The sequence below is a fragment of the Aquarana catesbeiana genome, linkage group LG06 (genome assembly GCF_042186555.1).
Source record: "Aquarana catesbeiana isolate 2022-GZ linkage group LG06, ASM4218655v1, whole genome shotgun sequence".
Classification (NCBI taxonomy): domain Eukaryota; kingdom Metazoa; phylum Chordata; class Amphibia; order Anura; family Ranidae; genus Aquarana; species Aquarana catesbeiana.
Window position 1 is genome coordinate 94,165,044 of NC_133329.1, and position 17,819 is coordinate 94,182,862.

The 17,819-nt window shown below is 42.3% G+C and overlaps 1 protein-coding gene across 1 annotated transcript in view; it reads left to right on the plus strand.

The window, feature by feature from the left end:
• Positions 1 to 3,007: 3,007 nt before the first annotated feature.
• Positions 3,008 to 17,819, plus strand: part of TBL3 (transducin beta like 3) — a 48,313-nt gene continuing 33,501 nt past the window's right edge. Inside the window, exons 1-8 of the mRNA XM_073636457.1 lie at positions 3,008 to 3,166; positions 4,923 to 4,974; positions 5,080 to 5,175; positions 7,032 to 7,079; positions 8,578 to 8,719; positions 9,743 to 9,827; positions 10,335 to 10,505; positions 16,301 to 16,376. Of these exons, the coding sequence (XP_073492558.1) occupies positions 3,135 to 3,166; positions 4,923 to 4,974; positions 5,080 to 5,175; positions 7,032 to 7,079; positions 8,578 to 8,719; positions 9,743 to 9,827; positions 10,335 to 10,505; positions 16,301 to 16,376 (702 nt within the window). The 5' untranslated portion in view covers positions 3,008 to 3,134. The remainder of the gene's footprint in view (positions 3,167 to 4,922; positions 4,975 to 5,079; positions 5,176 to 7,031; positions 7,080 to 8,577; positions 8,720 to 9,742; positions 9,828 to 10,334; positions 10,506 to 16,300; positions 16,377 to 17,819) is intronic.

The following is a 17,819-nucleotide window of genomic DNA, read 5'->3' on the forward strand; positions in this document are numbered from 1 at the left end:
TATATCTCCTCTAATAGTAAATACAGTATATCTCCTCTAATAGTAAATACAGTATATCTCCTCTAATAGTATATACAGTAAATCCCCTCTGATAGTATATACAGTATATCTCTTCTAATAGTATATACAGTACATTTCCTCTAATAGTAAATACAGTATATCTCCTTTAATAGTAAATACAGTATATCTCCTCTAATAGTAAATACAGTATATCTCCTCTAATAGTAAATACAGTATATCTCCTCTAATAGTATATACAGTATATCTCTTCTAATAGTATATATCCCCTCTAATAGTATATACAATATCTCTTCTAATAGTATATACAGTATATCTCCTCTAATAGTAAATACAGTATATCTCCTCTAATAGTAAATACAGTATATCTCCTCTAATAGTATATACAGTAAATCCCCTCTGATAGTATATACAGTATATCTCTTCTAATAGTATATACAGTACATTTCCTCTAATAGTAAATACAGTATATCTCCTTTAATAGTAAATACAGTATATCTCCTCTAATAGTATATATCCCCTTTAATAGTAAATACAGTATATCTCCTCTAATAGTATATACAGTATATACCCTCTAATAGTATATACAGTATATCTCTTCTAATAGTATATACAGTATATATCTCCTCTAATAGTATATACAGTATATCTCTTCTAATAGTATATACAGTATATATCTCATCTAATAGTATATACAGTATATCCCCTCTAATAGTATATACAGTATATCTCTTCTAATAGTATATACAGTATATATCTCCTCTAATAGTATATACAGTATATATCTCCTCTAATATACAGTAAATCCCATGTAATAGTATATACAGTATATCTCCTCTAATAGTAAATACAGTATATCTCCTCTAATAGTATATACAGTATATCTCTCCTCTAATAGTAAATACAGTATATCTCCTCTAATAGTATATACAGTATATCCCCTCTAATAGTATATACAGTATATCTCTTGTAATAGTATATACAGTATATCTCCTCTAATAGTAAATACAGTATATCTCCTCTAATAGTATATACAGTATATCTCTTCTAATAGTATATATCCCCTCTAATAGTATGTACAATATCTCTTCTAATAGTATATACAGTATATCTCCTCTAATAGTAAATACAGTATATCTCCTCTAATAGTAAATACAGTATATCTCCTCTAATAGTATATACAGTAAATCCCCTCTGATAGTATATACAGTATATCTCTTCTAATAGTATATACAGTACATTTCCTCTAATAGTAAATACAGTATATCTCCTCTAATAGTAAATACAGTATATCTCCTCTAATAGTAAATACAGTATATCTCCTCTAATAGTATATACAGTATATCTCTTCTAATAGTATATATCCCCTCTAATAGTATATACAATATCTCTTCTAATAGTATATACAGTATATCTCCTCTAATAGTAAATACAGTATATCTCCTCTAATAGTAAATACAGTATATCTCCTCTAATAGTATATACAGTATATCTCTTCTAATAGTATATACAGTACATTTCCTCTAATAGTAAATACAGTATATCTCCTTTAATAGTAAATACAGTATATCTCCTCTAATAGTATATATCCCCTTTAATAGTAAATACAGTATATCTCCTCTAATAGTATATACAGTATATCCCCTCTAATAGTATATACAGTATATCTCTTCTAATAGTATATACAGTATATATCTCCTCTAATAGTATATACAGTATATCTCTTCTAATAGTATATACAGTATATATCTCCTCTAATAGTATATACAGTATATCCCCTCTAATAGTATATACAGTATATCTCTTCTAATAGTATATACAGTATATATCTCCTCTAATAGTATATACAGTATATATCTCCTCTAATATACAGTAAATCCCATGTAATAGTATATACAGTATATCTCCTCTAATAGTAAATACAGTATATCTCCTCTAATAGTATATACAGTATATCTCTCCTCTAATAGTAAATACAGTATATCTCCTCTAATAGTATATACAGTATATCCCCTCTAATAGTATATACAGTATATCTCTTCTAATAGTATATACAGTATATATCTCCTCTAATAGTATATACAGTATATATCTCCTCTAATATACAGTAAATCCCATGTAATAGTATATACAGTATATCTCCTCTAATAGTAAATACAGTATATCTACTCTAATAGTATATACAGTATATCTCTCCTCTAATAGTAAATACAGTATATCTCCTCTAATAGTATATACAGTATATCCCCTCTAATAGTATATACAGTATATCTCTTCTAATAGTATATACAGTATATATCTCCTCTAATACTATATACAGTATATCTCTTCTAATAGTATATACAGTATATATCTCCTCTAATAGTATATACAGTATATCTCTTCTAATAGTATATACAGTATATATCTCCTCTAATAGTATATACAGTATATCTCTTCTGTCTGTTATTCTCTGAGTGGATTCGATATTTTGCTCCCTAATCATATAGTTGGTTATTGATATTTAAGAATAAATTGCCTTTTTTTAAAAAACTTTACATATTAACTAAATTATACACCACACTTGTTTTAAGGTTATTAATCAATTAATCAAACCAATAATCGGCCAACTAATCGATTATGAAAATAATTGTTAGTTGCAGCCCTAGATCAGTGTGTCAGGATTGGAAAGCTGAGGTTTGGTAAGTACTGAATAAATATTCTATTTGTTGACATGTCTGTCCATACAGATGTAATTGCTAACAAACACCAGGAAAATAAATTAAAGCTATGTATTGAATCAGTGTTGCTTTAGTCCATTTCAGACTCGAAATAAATCACAAAAAAAACACGTTTTCTCAAATAATTTCAAGCTTTACAACTCCGGTGGGTGTAGCAATATGGCGCCTCCACGCCTTTCTTCCTTCTCATCGTGTCGGCAAAGAGTGTAGCAATATGGCGCCTTGACGCCTCTCATTCCAGAGTGACCCCTGCTGGCTGCACACAGCCTGTCATAAACATGACATAGAATAGCAGCGCCGGAAGTCTTGTGCTGCTGTATGGAAGCCATGTGTGTTGCTGGTCGCATGTACCGGGATTGAATGAGGCAGAGCCCGGAGAGGACGGGGTAGGAGAACATGGAGCCCCCCACCGTGCAGTTTAAGAGCAAGTAAGAAAACCTGAGAGTGACTTACCTGTACTACACCGAGATTACCGCTAGAGGGCCCAATAGCCTGACAGGAGATAGGACAGTACATGGTGGGCAATGGGAATGGTGCACCTGGCTGCACACTGGGTATTGGGCACTGGGAATGGGGCACCTGGCTGCGCACTGGGAATGGGGCACCTGGCTGCGCACTGGGTATGGGGCCCCTGGCTGCGCACTGGGTATGGGGCCCCTGGCTGCGCACTGGGTATGGGGCCCCTGGCTGCGCACTGGGTATGGGCCACCTGGCTGCGCACTGGGTATGGGCCACCTGGCTGCGCACTGGGTATGGGCCACCTGGCTGCACACTGGGTATGGGCCACCTGGCTGCGCACTGGGTATGGGCCACCTGGCTGCGCACTGGGTATGGGCCACCTGGCTGCGCACTGGGTATGGGCCACCTGGCTGCGCACTGGTATGGGGCACCTGGCTGCGCACTGGGTATGGGCCACCTGGCTGCGCACTGGGTATGGGGCACCTGGCTGCGCACTGGGTATGGGCCACCTGGCTGCGCACTGGGTATGGGGCACCTGGCTGCGCACTGGGTATGGGGCACCTGGCTGCGCACTGGGTATGGGGCACCTCACCTGGCTGCGCACTGGGTATGGGGCACCTGGCTGCGCACTGGGTATGGGGCACCTGGCTGCGCACTGGGTATGGGGCACCTGGCTGCGCACTGGGTATGGGGCACCTGGCTGCGCACTGGGTATGGGGCACCTGGCTGCGCACTGGGAATGGGGCACCTGGCTGCGCACTGGGTATGGGGCACCTGGCTGCGCACTGGGAATGGGGCACCTGGCTGCGCACTGGGTATGGGGCACCTGGCTGCGCACTGGGTATGGGGCACCTGGCTGCGCACTGGGTATGGGGCACCTGGCTGGGCACTGGGTATGGGGCACCTGGCTGGGCACTGGGAATGGGGCACCTGGCTGGGCACTGGGAATGGGGCACCTGGCTGGGCACTGGGAATGGGGCACCTGGCTGGGCACTGGGAATGGTGCACCTGGCTGCGCACTGGGTATGGGGCACCTGGCTGGGCACTGGGAATGGTGCACCTGGCTGGGCACTGGGAATGGTGCACCTGGCTGGGCACTGGGAATGGTGCACCTGGCTGGGCACTGGGAATGGTGCACCTGGCTGGGCACTGGGAATGGGGCACCTGGCTGCGCACTGGGTATGGGGCACCTGGCTGCGCACTGGGTATGGGGCACCTGGCTGCGCACTGGGTATGGGGCACCTGGCTGCGCACTGGGTATGGGGCACCTGGCTGCGCACTGGGTATGGGGCACCTGGCTGGGCACTGGGTATGGGGCACCTGGCTGGGCACTGGGTATGGGGCACCTGGCTGGGCACTGGGTATGGGGCACCTGGCTGGGCACTGGGTATGGGGCACCTGGCTGGGCACTGGGTATGGGGCACCTGGCTGGGCACTGGGTATGGGGCACCTGGCTGGGCACTGGGTATGGGGCACCTGGCTGGGCACTGGGTATGGGGCACCTGGCTGGGCACTGGGAATGGGGCACCTGGCTGGGCACTGGGAATGGGGCACCTGGCTGGACATACTTGGTAGGGAATGATGATGCACCTGGCTGGACATGCTGTCCATATGGAATGATGTCTTTTTTCTCCCCTGGGGGATGTATAACACTACCTTTGCTCCTATCACACAGCTCTGACAAAGCCTCGTGTATTTTCTGATCACTATGTTTCTATTTTTCAGTTATGCGGTGGAGAGAAGGATTGAAGCTTTCTACAAAGGTGGAAGAGTCCAGGTAATGAGTCCGTCTGTCTCTGTGCTCGGACATGGAGTTGTGGGCTCTCTGCTGATCTGAGGTCATCGGGTATTTTTTTTCTCTTCTTGTCTTTTTTTTCCCCAGATCAATAAAGACGGAACTCACCTGTTTTGTACTTGTGGAAATAAAGTTAATATTCTAGAAATTGCTACCGGAGTTATTGTACGCTCTATAGAACAGGTAATGCATGGGAATATTCACAATCACAACACTGGAGAAGTGACCTATCGGTAGTGCGTTACGGCAGTAGAGAAATGTCAGGTCACCAACCTGGCTGTGCTGCGTGAATATCAATAATAATTATTGCCAGAAGGACAATGTGTGCGATATGTCCACATATAATATCTGCACATCAATCACAATGAAGTAGCCATTGAAGTTGTGTGGACAAATTGATAAAAAACAGTAACTGACATAACACCACAAATTTTTATGTAAACATATATCAAAAGCACACAAGCAGAAATTCCTACAGGATGTGTCAAATTCACATGTGTATTTTTATTTATTTTATTTTTTGGGAATCATTGCATCAATGTGAACCAAAAATAGACATATATTTTATGCATTGTAGTCATTTCTACTTGTGTGCTTTTTATCTGTTTAAATAAAATGTTGTGATTTTATGTCAGTGTTTTATTCTATATATCCACATAACTACCATGGTTACCTAATTGTGTTTGATGTGTGAATATCAGGACTGGCTGGAGAGAAGTGAGCACACTCCCAGCACAATCGAGGGACGCCGGCTGTATCCCCCCCCCACCATGCTGTCATGTAGAAGTGTATTTGGAGTGGTGAATTAAAGAAGAACTGCAGTCTGCTCACATAATTTGTAATAAAAACATCTTTGCCATTCTGAAGCTTCCCTCCAACCACTTTGCATATTATTTTATATATACTGTGATTCTGTACTTGCCAAATATGCTGCAGAAATCTCCCTCCACTAAGTCTGGCTGCATTCATTTTAACTGTGGGCGGCTGAAGCTGCTGCCTGTTCACCTCCTGGATTTACACAGAGGCACACCTCCAGCTCTGCAGCTCTCATTGGCCCTCTTATGACTCATTCCCCCTCCCTTCCTGGCATACTCTCACGAGAGTGTGAGAGAGAGAGCTGTGCATGATATCATAAGCCTAGGCTAATTACCAGACAAGAAACAGGAATTTGGCTGTATAAGGAATTTACTGGCAGAAAAAAATGTTTTACTATCCAAAGTTTAAAACAACAAGGGCAGAAGATTTAATAGATGGAAAGATGAAAAATTGACTGAAGGTCCGCTTTAATGGAACTGGAACTTTTGGTAAACAGAACTTTTGTGTTTGAATTTGATTTTGTTATAACTGTATTAGCGGTGAACCACGGGGGAAACAAAGTGATATTTGGTCGTCTTCCATACACCGAGGAACTGTCACAGAAATCTCAGGAAGTGAATATAATGTTTAGAATCCAAAAATCAAAGCACCACACTAAAATTTTAGAGTCCAAAAAAGTAGGATTTTATTACAGACTTCTATCAAATGAATGAGCCAATGCGTTTCTGGGGCCACGGAACACCTCCTTTATCAGGGTTCTGAGAATGATGATAAGGAGTCTGAGTGCTGATAAGTATTGTGAATCTACAGGAGATTTGTTCACATGTAGTAGCTGGATGAGGCTACCAGTCAGGTGCCATACATGACCGAGTCTGCTGTATGTTCACAATACTTATTCATCATCGAGTCCTTATCAGCATTCTCAAATCCCTGATGAAGGCAGGGTGGTGTGGCTCCAGAAACGTGTTGGCTTATTGATCTGATATAAATTGGAATACAATCCCACTTTTTGGACTCCAAAATGTCAGTGTGACGCTTCAGTTTTTAGATTCCAAACACACACACACACACACACACACACACACACACACACACACACACACACACACACACACACACACACACACACACACACACATATATATATATATATATCTCTATATATCTGGCATTAAGGGGTTAAATAATACTTTGAATAGTGACCATGTATTTCTCTTTCTCAGGATGATCAGGAGGATATCACATGCTTTGCACTTAGCCCAGATGATGAGGTAGGTGTTTTGATATTGGAAAGTACCAGATCCACAAGTATAAAGTGTACCTGTTGTGTAGTACACTCATACCCCACTTTTAACCACTTAAGTACCGAGCCTCGTTTTGAGATTTGTTGTTTACAAGTTAAAAACAGTTTTTTTTTTTTTTTTTTATTGAAAATTACTTGGAACCCCCAAACATTTATACATTTTTTTTCTAACACCCTAGAGAATAAAACGGCGGTCGTTGCAATACTTTCTGTCATGCCGTATACGTCACGTAAATTGATACCCAACATGTCACGTTACAAAATTGCGCCCGCTCGTGGAATGGTGACCAACTTTTACCCTTAAAAATCTCCATAGGAGACGTTTAAAAAGATCAACAGGTTGCATGTTTTGAGTTACAGAGGAGGTCTAGGGCTAGAATTATTGCTCTCGCTCTACCGATCGAGGCGATACCTCCCATGTGTGGTTTGAACACTGTTTTCATATGCGGGCGCTACTCGCGTATACGGTTGCTTCTGCGCGCGAGCTTGGCAGAATGGGGCACGTTTACAAAATTTTTTTTTTTTTTTCTTATTTATTTTACCTTTTTTTTATTTTTTATTTTTACACATTTAAAAAAAAAAAAAATGTGTCACTTTTATTCCTATTACAAGGAATGTAAACATCCCTTGTAATAGAAAAAAAGCATCACAGGACCTCCTAAATATGAGATCTGGGGTCAAAAAATACCTCAGATCTCATATTTACACTAAAATGCAATAAAAAAAAAAATAATTAAAAAAAAATGTCCCTTTTAAGAGCCACGGGCGGAAGTGACGTTTTGACGTTGCTTCCGCCCTGCATTGTTATGGAAACGGGTGGGGGCCATCTTTGCCTTACTCGTCTCCATGCCCAGCCAGGGTGAAGATCCGATCGCTGCCGACGGCTCCAGTAAGCTGTAGAGGGCACCAGAGCACGGCGGGAGAGGGGGGCCCTTTGCCGCCGCCGATAAAAGTGATCTCACAGCGAATCCGCCACAGAGACCACTTTTATCTGAAAGCGGACCGCCGGCCGAACAAGAGGATACCGGGGTTATGGCAGCTAGTTATTCCTCCTCAAAGTAAGGACATATATCGGCGTGCAGCAGTCCGGAAGTGGTTAAGTACACCATGGGACCAGAGCATGTATGTAACATGAAATTGTACCTTTGTGAAGCAATACCTTTTTTCACTTCGCAATGCATGTACTGCATTGCAATAGTCCTTTACAGGCATAACTGATTACCTAGGCAAGCTGGCCGACCCCAAAATCAGATATGTAGCATAAAAGTGCCTTGTCAAGCTGACCAAGATTTCCCATTGACGTCAGTGTTAAAAACCGTAGCAAGCTGACCAAGATTTTGCATAGACACCAATGTGTACGTAAAGTGAGTGTATGTAAAGCGGGGTATGCCTGTATTGAGTGAACAGTGCTTGTCCCCTCTGCCCTTCTTCATCTACCACTCATCAGCGGTTCTTATTTTCTGCAGATCTTGGTGACAGGCAGCCGTGCCTTGCTTCTAAAGCAGTGGTGTTGGGAGGATGGCACCTGCTCCCGCACCTGGAAGGCCATTCATACAGCACCAGTTTCCAGTATGACCTTTGACCCCACCTCCACTTTGCTGGTTACAGGTGAGTTCTTTGCTTTCCTTTATCATGATATACACTGACTTTCTTCTCTAAAGAGAACCTTTGAAAATCCTGTATCTCAAACCCCCCACCTGCTGATACCTTTAATCATGTTCCCCTAAAGCTCTTTTGGAGCCCAGTACATCCAGGTATGGAGGAACATGTGACCTCCTCCGAGGAAACTTTGCTTGACCCTGAGCACAGATTACCGCATCTCAATATCTGTGACTGTGTTAGAACCAGGAGGAAATTAGAATTTACGTATGGTCCAAGCCTTAGCATGTCATAGCAGCATAGATCGGATTAGGGAAGAGAAAAAGCACCACAAGGGATTTTGATTATTTGAGTTTAAGCCAGCCATAAACGGTTCGAATCTTGGTTGGTTCAGCAGAGACGGGCTGAGATTTGAACCATGTATGGGCAGGCTGAATGTACAAATGTAGTTGTTCATTCAACTTGGGTACAACCAGCCTGTCGGATTTTACATGCAATTATTGCTAGCTGCTATTAAAGCCACTAGCAGTAATCAGTGTCCTTGTCGCATTAAAGAAAATTCTATCTTTGACCATCTTTACTGTATATCTCAGCTGTGATAATTTAGTGTTGTGGGTGAGCATAGACAAAGCACTCCACCCAGTGACTGTTATTGATCTTACAGCAGAGTGGGCACAGACAAGGAATTATTCAGGAGTATGTGTTAGATCAGCTGTCCATACAAATCTACAAAAAAATATTTTGTATTAACCAGAGTGGTCCTTTAGATCCTAAGCAGCTCCATGTAACAAAGTGACTGATAATTCAGTAGCCCACAGTCAATGTTTTTTTACCTTTTAATTTGTTGACCACTTCAGAGGTAGAAACCAGCTCATTGGGTAAACACACAGACTCTTTCAGGTAGTTGGGATCAGTAAAATCATTAGATTACTTGCAGTAAAAACATTCTGGGGTTTATGAAGCTGTTGTTGATATTTTAGGATGACCTTTACTGATGTCTGAAGAGTTCATATTTTGTCTTTGTACCTACAGGAGGATGTGACAGCACCATCAAGATTTGGGATATCCTCAAGCAGTACTGCACCCATAACTTGAAGGGATCATCTGGAGTAGTCCAGTATGTTTTATTTTTTATTTTGAGGTTGTGGAATAATTTAATGGTAGCCCATAATATTTTAGGGATTTTTTTTTTTATGCATTTGCAACTTTGCTTTGTTGGGTCCCTCAGGGACCTTTCCAGAAGGCACATGGTTTACCAAGAGGCCCCCAGAAACAGACAGAATCCATTTCTCCTTAGGCACATAGGGAAGATAGTCTCTTGATGTGCTGGAGCATTCTTTTAAGAAGCACATGGCAGTCCTGATTTTCATACTTCATAGATAGATTAGTAAACCGCTCTTCTAACTGGTTTGCTTGAAAATTGTCAATCTCTAACTAAACATGGTGGTATGACTGGCTTGTTAATGGTCGGTTTTTCTACCGAAAAATCAACAAAATGAATGTTCAGATCCCCTTTGCATGAGTTAGTCTGAAATGTATACATAATAAATTTCTACTTTCCTCTAATTTAGTAAATGCTTTGACATTGCTCCTGATTGTATGGCCTGCCCTCTTGTTTTTGCAGTTTGGTCCAGTTCCATCCTGACATGTCCCGGCTGCAGCTGTTCTCCTCCAGCATGGATTATAAGATCCGCATCTGGGATCTAAAGTCCAGCAAGTGTGTGTCTATACTGGAGGCCCACTACAGCGCTGTCACCTCCCTCTGCTTCTTCCCTGATGGGGACACCATGATCAGGTAAGATACTTCCTTAAAGTTATACTAAACCCAGGACCCTGCTTTCGCTATATCTGGTCTCCCACAGTACACAGATCATGGAAATGCAATTATTTTAGTAAATATAAACTGCTAAATACCTTTTTCACATCAGCAGTATATAGTAGTCTTGAGACTTCTATCAGTGTCTGGTTAAAGGTTGTAGGGGGAGTTTTCATTCTACTCTGTCATATGAGGCTGCAAGACCCCCGACCTTCTTCTGTTTGGACAGTGCTGATTGGCCCTGTGCTGATAACATGCACCCTCCCAAAAAAAAAAAAAAAACTCTCTCTAGCAATACACACCAAACTGAGCACGTGCAGAGTGCCCCACAGGCTCTGATCAGCAGATGGATTGGGGACTGTGGAAGAAGGGGAGGTTCAGAGAAGACAGGATCAAACAGCCTTTTTACACAATGCGGAGGATTAACCCCTTAGGTTCCACAGTGAGTATAACAAGCATGCTTTACTGCACGTACAGACTGATTTTACTGTTGTGGGTTTAGTAACGCTTTTTAAAGACTAACTTCAGCTTCTTTTAAATTTTTTTTTTTTTTTTAAAGTCCATATCTACAATTTTTGACTTTTAAAAATCAGGTACTTAGACCAATAAAACTAGCCATAGTCTGCATGTGGAAGACCCCTACCCTTAGCTTTGAGGAGGTTAAATCTAGAATACAGGACATCTTCATCAACAAAAAGCTTACTGTAACTTTGGAGGACAAGCATGATAAATTTCTTCCCTTCTGGCAGCCCTGGCTCGATTACCAACCAGTCTCCTGTTTTACTACACTGTTGTTCCACTTGTGAGCCGAGAGCTTATGCTTGTAGTTCCCTTATTTTGTCCTTGCTTTTTGGGAACGAAGGTTGTTGTCCCCCATGGCACGGTCCTTCCCCTCCTCCCCCTCTCCCCCTACACCCAGTTCTTTCTCTCTAGGGGTCCCTTCACCACTTTACCCCTCTCGCTTGAGGGTCACTATTTCTCCCCCCTTTTTTCTACCGCTTACACTGGGCCCCTTTCCACATGTTACAAAACTTGTTTGTCATCTGTCTGCTGTTAATGAATGTTTCTTGTCTACCTCCTTTGGTCGACCACAATGGAACATTATATGTCTGCCTTATTTTTCTGTTGATCATGTCCCTCCTACATTCTTTTTTTTTTTTTTTTTAGTAGTACATATGCTTACTTGTCTCTAAATTGTTGTTTTTCACCCCTGTGTGAGAGTGTTATGTCTGACTTTTGACTATTCAATGAGTTCATGGGTATGGTTTTACTCATGTTTGTGTCATATATTGTTTTCCTTCCAATTAACAAAAATGTAAAGCAAAATCAGGTACTTAGCAATGCCCGGGGTCCAGGGCTGTTTTCCTTACTGCTGTAGGACCCTGGCGATGCCATCTTGGATACAGGCGCTGGCTGTGGCTTCCATATGAACCACAGCTTGTTCCCAAGCTTGCATAGTGCTTTGTGAATGGTCCTGCAGTCACCTGACATGTTCCAGAAGGCTGTGGGAGGGGGGCGGAGAAATTGATGTCATGCTCATCTAGGCGAGGATTGCAGAAGTTGGATTGGGTAAAAAGAAGGAAAAAACAAACTACAGACTGGGGGAGGGAGCAAACCAGCAGGCTTTACTTTTTGAGTGAAGATCAGATTTAAATACCAAGAATAATACTGGAATAAATAGGGGGTGGTTTGAGCTTCCCCCTATTTAAATGATAAATATGTATTATCTTGTTTGTTCCTATAATTAGCTAGTCCGGGAGTAGGCAACCCCCAGCACTGGTGCCCTAAGCGGCACACAAAGCCTCTTTTTCCGGCACTCGACTCCGTCCCCATCAGCAGAGCAGTGCAGGGAAGTGTCAGTGAGACACTAATGCATTCCAATTTCAGAATTCCCCATGTGGCACCCGCGTTGAAGGGGGAGGCACTGTGCCCCCAAACATTGTAAAAGATGGGAAACATTGTTTGGTTCTCTAACTTTGCTGTAGCTGCGATCATCAGCTTTTGTGATGGGGAAGAGATTGGGTGCAGTTCTGCTAGGAGGGCGGTTCCTGTTTCGAGGAGGAGGACTGTCATTGGCCACTGCTAAAGCCAATCACAGTCCTGCTAGCCCCGCCTACCATCTGGAGAAAGATGACTCGCTTGGTTGCCACTACCAATCTCAGAAAGAAGAGATTTCACTGATTAAGAAAACTACAATCAGGTGACAGTTTGTGGAATTACTGTTGAGCTTCTGGGAACTTTGTTGAAATTATTCCTGAACCTTTGTGTCACTTACTACTGAACCTCGGCACTCTGTGTCCCTTTAACCGCTTCATCCCCGGAAGAATTTACCCCCTTCCTGACCAGAGCACTTTTTGCGATTTGGCACTGCGTCGCTTTAACTGACAGTTGAGCGGTCTTGCAACGTGGCTCCCAAACAAAATTGACATCCTTTTTTACCCACAAATAGAGCTTTCTTTTGCTGGTATTTGATCACCTCTGCGGTTTTTATTTTTTGCGCTATAAACAAAAAAAATAGCAACAATTTTGAAAAAAACGCATTATTTTTTTACTTTTTGCTATAATAAATATCCCCAAAAAATATATAAAAAAAATTTTTTTTTCTTAGTTTAGGCCGATACGTATTCTTCTACATATTTTTGGTAAAAAAAAAAATCGCAATAAGCGTTTATTGATTGGTTTGTGCAAAAGTTATAGCATTTAGAAAATAGGGGATAATTTTATGGCATTTTATTAATCCTTTTTTTTTTTTTTTTTTTTTTTTTTTTAAATCGTGACTGCGACATTATGGCGGACACATCGGACATATCTGACACTAGGCAGAACGGGGAGCTGCTTGTTTACATTAGCATCTCCCCGTTATTCCTCTCCGTGAGGCGATCGCGGGTATGCCCGCGGCGATCGAGTCCACGGGACCCGCGACCCGACTCACGGAGCTCCCGGCCGGCGCGCACGCAATGGCATGGCGGCAAATTTAAAGGGACGTACGGGTACGCCCATTTGCCCAGCCAAGCCATTCTGCCGACGTACATTGGCGCGCGACGGTCGGCAAGTGGTTAAGCCACAGCCAGTATTCAGAGCAATGAAAATCACACTCAACTTTTCCTGCGGCGCAGAGCGCCATGCTTTTTCTCAGCTGCGGGGGCCCAACTGATGATCCTGCACACAGGCCCACTGCTTTCAGAAAATGCCCCTGACCTGAGCTCATCATTGCACATCCATTCTAGATGCTTGTATGTGACATCACATACATCACATACAAGCATGTGGGCTGTATGCAAGAGGTGGATCAGCAGGATGAATGTGCCAGGACAGGTAGATGTGTCTCATTTCTGCTTCCTTTCAATACTCTGCATATCACACACATCATAGATTAGAAGAGGGTACAGCGGTGGGGCAGATGAGAAGGGAGGTACAGTGTTGGGCCAGATGAGCAGGGGGTTTCAGTGTTGGTGCAGATGGGAAGGGGGTTCAGTGTGGGACAGAAAAGCAGAGGGGTGGGGCAGATGTGAAAGGAGGTGTATTGGTGGGACAGATGAGCAGGGGGTTACAATGGTGGGGCAGAAGAGCAGGTGAGACAGATGTGCAGGAGGTACATTGGTGGGGCAGATGAGAAAGCGGGTTACAGTGGTGGGACAGAAGAGCAAGGGGATACAGTGGTGGGAGGGATGAAAAGGGGGTTCAGCGGTGGGACAGAAAAGCAGAGGGTAAACAATGCTCAAAGAAGCAAATGTCTTGTTTTATTTACAAAGAAAGTAAAAAAACAATAACATAAAATCTAAGGAGAGTAATACCGAGCACATAAAACAAAAGAGCAGAGATGATAGTTACATAGTAGGTTAGGTTGAATAAAGACAACAGTCCATCCAGTTCAACGTGTGTGTGTGTGTGTGTGTGTGTGTGTGTGTGTCAGTGTCAATCGTTTCTCATATCCCTGTATATTGTGTTCTTTAACCACTTCAGCCCTGGAAGTATTTAGCCCCCCTAATGAACAGGCCATTTTTTTGCGATGCATCACTGCGTCGCTTTTAACTGACAATTGCGGGGTCGTGCAACGTTGTACCCAAACAATTGAAGTCCTTTTTTTCCCACAAATAGAGATTTCTTTTGGTGGTATTTGATCATCTCCTGCGGTTTTTATTTCTTGTGCTATAAACAAAAAGAATAACAATTTTGAAAAAAAAAACAAAACAATATTTTTTTGCTTTCTGCTATAATACATATCCAAAAACATATGTATATAAACACATTTTTTCATCAGTTTAGCCCAATATGTATTCATCTACATATCTTTGATAAACAAAATCGCAAAAGTCGTATGTTGATTGGTTTGAGCAACAAAATAGGGGATAGATTTATGGACTTTTTGTTTTGTTTTGTTTTTACTGGTAATGACGGCAATCGGAGAGAATTTCTTTCTTTTCTTCTTTTTTTTTTTTCGGGATTGCGGCGGACAAATCTGACCCCAAGTCACGCTTTTTGGACACCAGTGACATTATTTCTGTGATCAGTACTTAAAAAAAAAAAAAACACACTGATCAATGTATAAATTAAAATGGCAGAGAAGGAGTTAACACTAGGGGGACGATCAAGGAGTTAACTGTGATCCCTGGGTGTGTTCTAACTGTGGAGGGGATGGGCTTACTGGGACAACACAGATCGCTGTTCCTGATCACTAGGAACAGCAGATCTCAGTATTGTCTCCTGTCAGAATGGGGATCTGCCTTGTTTACATAAGCAGATCCCCCATTCTGCCTTTCTGTACCGCGATCGCAGGTGGCCGGTGGACATCGAGTCCTCCGGGTGCGCGCCTACTGTATCTCGTACATGGACCGACGTACAGATACGCCGGGCCGCCCTGCCCCAGTATATGTGCGGTGGGTGGTCCGGAAGTGGTTAAGATTCACGTCCAAGAATCTTTTAAAAATATCAATACTCAAGTCCTTCCTCAGAGTTCTGTATGTCGGCTGGGCTCCAGAAGAAAGAGGGGCCTTTATCCTTGGCCCTCACATTTTAAAGCACTCACAGGCACAAACCACACAAACACCCTCTGCCTGCCCATGAAGTTATACAGTTCTGTTCTTCCTAATCACCAGGAATATGGTATTACCCCGAACATCCTCCGGGAATTATGTTGCTGTCTTCCACAAGGGGTCAGTAGTATTCTGTGAACTGCCTTGACCCAGGTCAACATTCCAGTCCACATCTAGTCCCTTTGATGTTCTGGTTGAAAGCGAGGCACATGTAATCTTCACATTACCAGGAGGTCTGAGCTCATGTTCTCTTATTCCCATACTCCACCACCAGAGGGTATGGGTGAATCCTCTTCCCAGATGAAAACCTGATATATACCCTTCTGCTATGCATATACATGGGTAATCTTGCTCTGCTGGCATTCCAGGCTACCCCCAGCCGTATCCAGATGGCTTGGGTATAACCCAGTCTCAACAGTCCAGAAATATCTGATATTAAAAACATCCTGCGCTTCCAACAAATACTAAACCAGAGCAACTGATCAGCAGCAACCATGTCAAAAAAAGTAAACTAATGATTAGGTACAGTGTTTTTTAGATGAAACTGGATGGTTTCTGCCAAATATTAAGAAGGTTTTTTTTCTTTATAATATTCATATAAAACTGTTGTAGAGGAATGTACAGTAAATGAGTGTATGTAAGCTCTGACAATGAATACCTCTTATTTGCTCCCTGCTGTTTCATAATTAAGCAGAGGTTATTCATCTGTAACTGCATTTCAATGTTTTTTTTTTTTTTCAGTTCTGGAAGAGATAAAATTTGCACGGTGTGGGATCTAGAGACCAAAACTTCTAAAAGGACAGTGGCTGTGTATGAGGTAAGTCAGGGTTGTATGCATGCATTGCTGGCAACTGGTACAGAGGACATAAGATGTTTGTATATTCTGGAAGGTATCGAGAAGTTTTCTTTCTTTATCACTAGATATTGTTTATCACAAAAACATTTCTTGTATTAAAAGATTATATATATATTATGCAGCCTAGGGTCCCTAACCTGGCAAAAGGCTCTGGCATTCCTGTTAACTTTCAAAGTAGAGTCTGGGGGCATGGTTATTAGGAAAAATTGGTGATTGGATAAGGAGAATTGCAGTATTTTCTGTTATAAGATGTCTCTAGCATTGTGTGCACATCTGACAGGATGTCAGCTTTCTTAGATGTACAGTATCTCACAAAAGTGAGTACACCCCCTCACATTTTTGTAAATCATTTATTATATCTTTTCATGTGACAACACTGAAGAAATGACACTTTGCTACAATGTAAAGTAGTGAGTGTACAGCTTGTATAACAGTGTAAATTTGCTGTCCTCTCAAAATAACTCAACACACAGCCATTAATGTCTAAACCGCTGGCAACAAAAGTGAGTACACCCCTAAGTGAAAATGCCCAAATTGGGACCAAAGTGTCAATATTTTGTGTGGCCACCATTATTTTCCAGCATTTCCTTAACTAGGGTTTCCACCTCATCCCTTTTAAACAAGAACACATATTAATTACACAGATTCGGTGGCTGATTAGGTGGTAATTAAACTTGGTGCCTTATCTGCATTAAATTAGCCTCGGAACTTGTGTAATTCAAAGGTGTTCGGGTTTAAAGGGATGAGGTGGCAAATCTAGCCTTAACCCTCTTGGGCATGGAGTTCACCAGAGCTTCACAGGTTGCCACTTGAGTCCTCTTCCACTCCTCCATGGCGACATCACAGAGCTGGTGGATGTTAGAGACCTTGCGCTCCAACACCTTGCATTTGAGGATGCCACACAGATGCTTAAAATGGGTTTAGGTCTGGAGACATGCTTGGCCAGTCCATCACCTTTACCCTCAGCTTCTTTAGCAAGGCAGTGGTCGTCTTGGAGGTGTGTTTGGGGTCGTTATCATGTTGGAATACTGCCCTGCGGCCCAGTCTCTGAAGGGAGGAGTTCATGCCCTGCTCAGTATGTCACAGTACATGTTGGCATTCATGGTTCCCTCAATGAGATGTAGCTCCCCAGTGCCGGCAGCCCCAGACCATGACACTCCCACCACAATGCCTGACTGTAGGCAAGACACACTTGTCTTTTTACTCCTCACCTGGTTGTCGCCACACACGCTCAACACCATCTAAACCAAATAAGTTTATCTTGGTCTCATCAGACCACAGGACATGGTTCCAGTAATCCATGTCCTTAGTCTGCTTGTCTTCAGCAAGCTGTTTGGAAGCTTTCTTGTGCATCATCTTTAGAAGAGGCTTCCTTCTGGGACAACAGCCATAAAGACCAGTTTG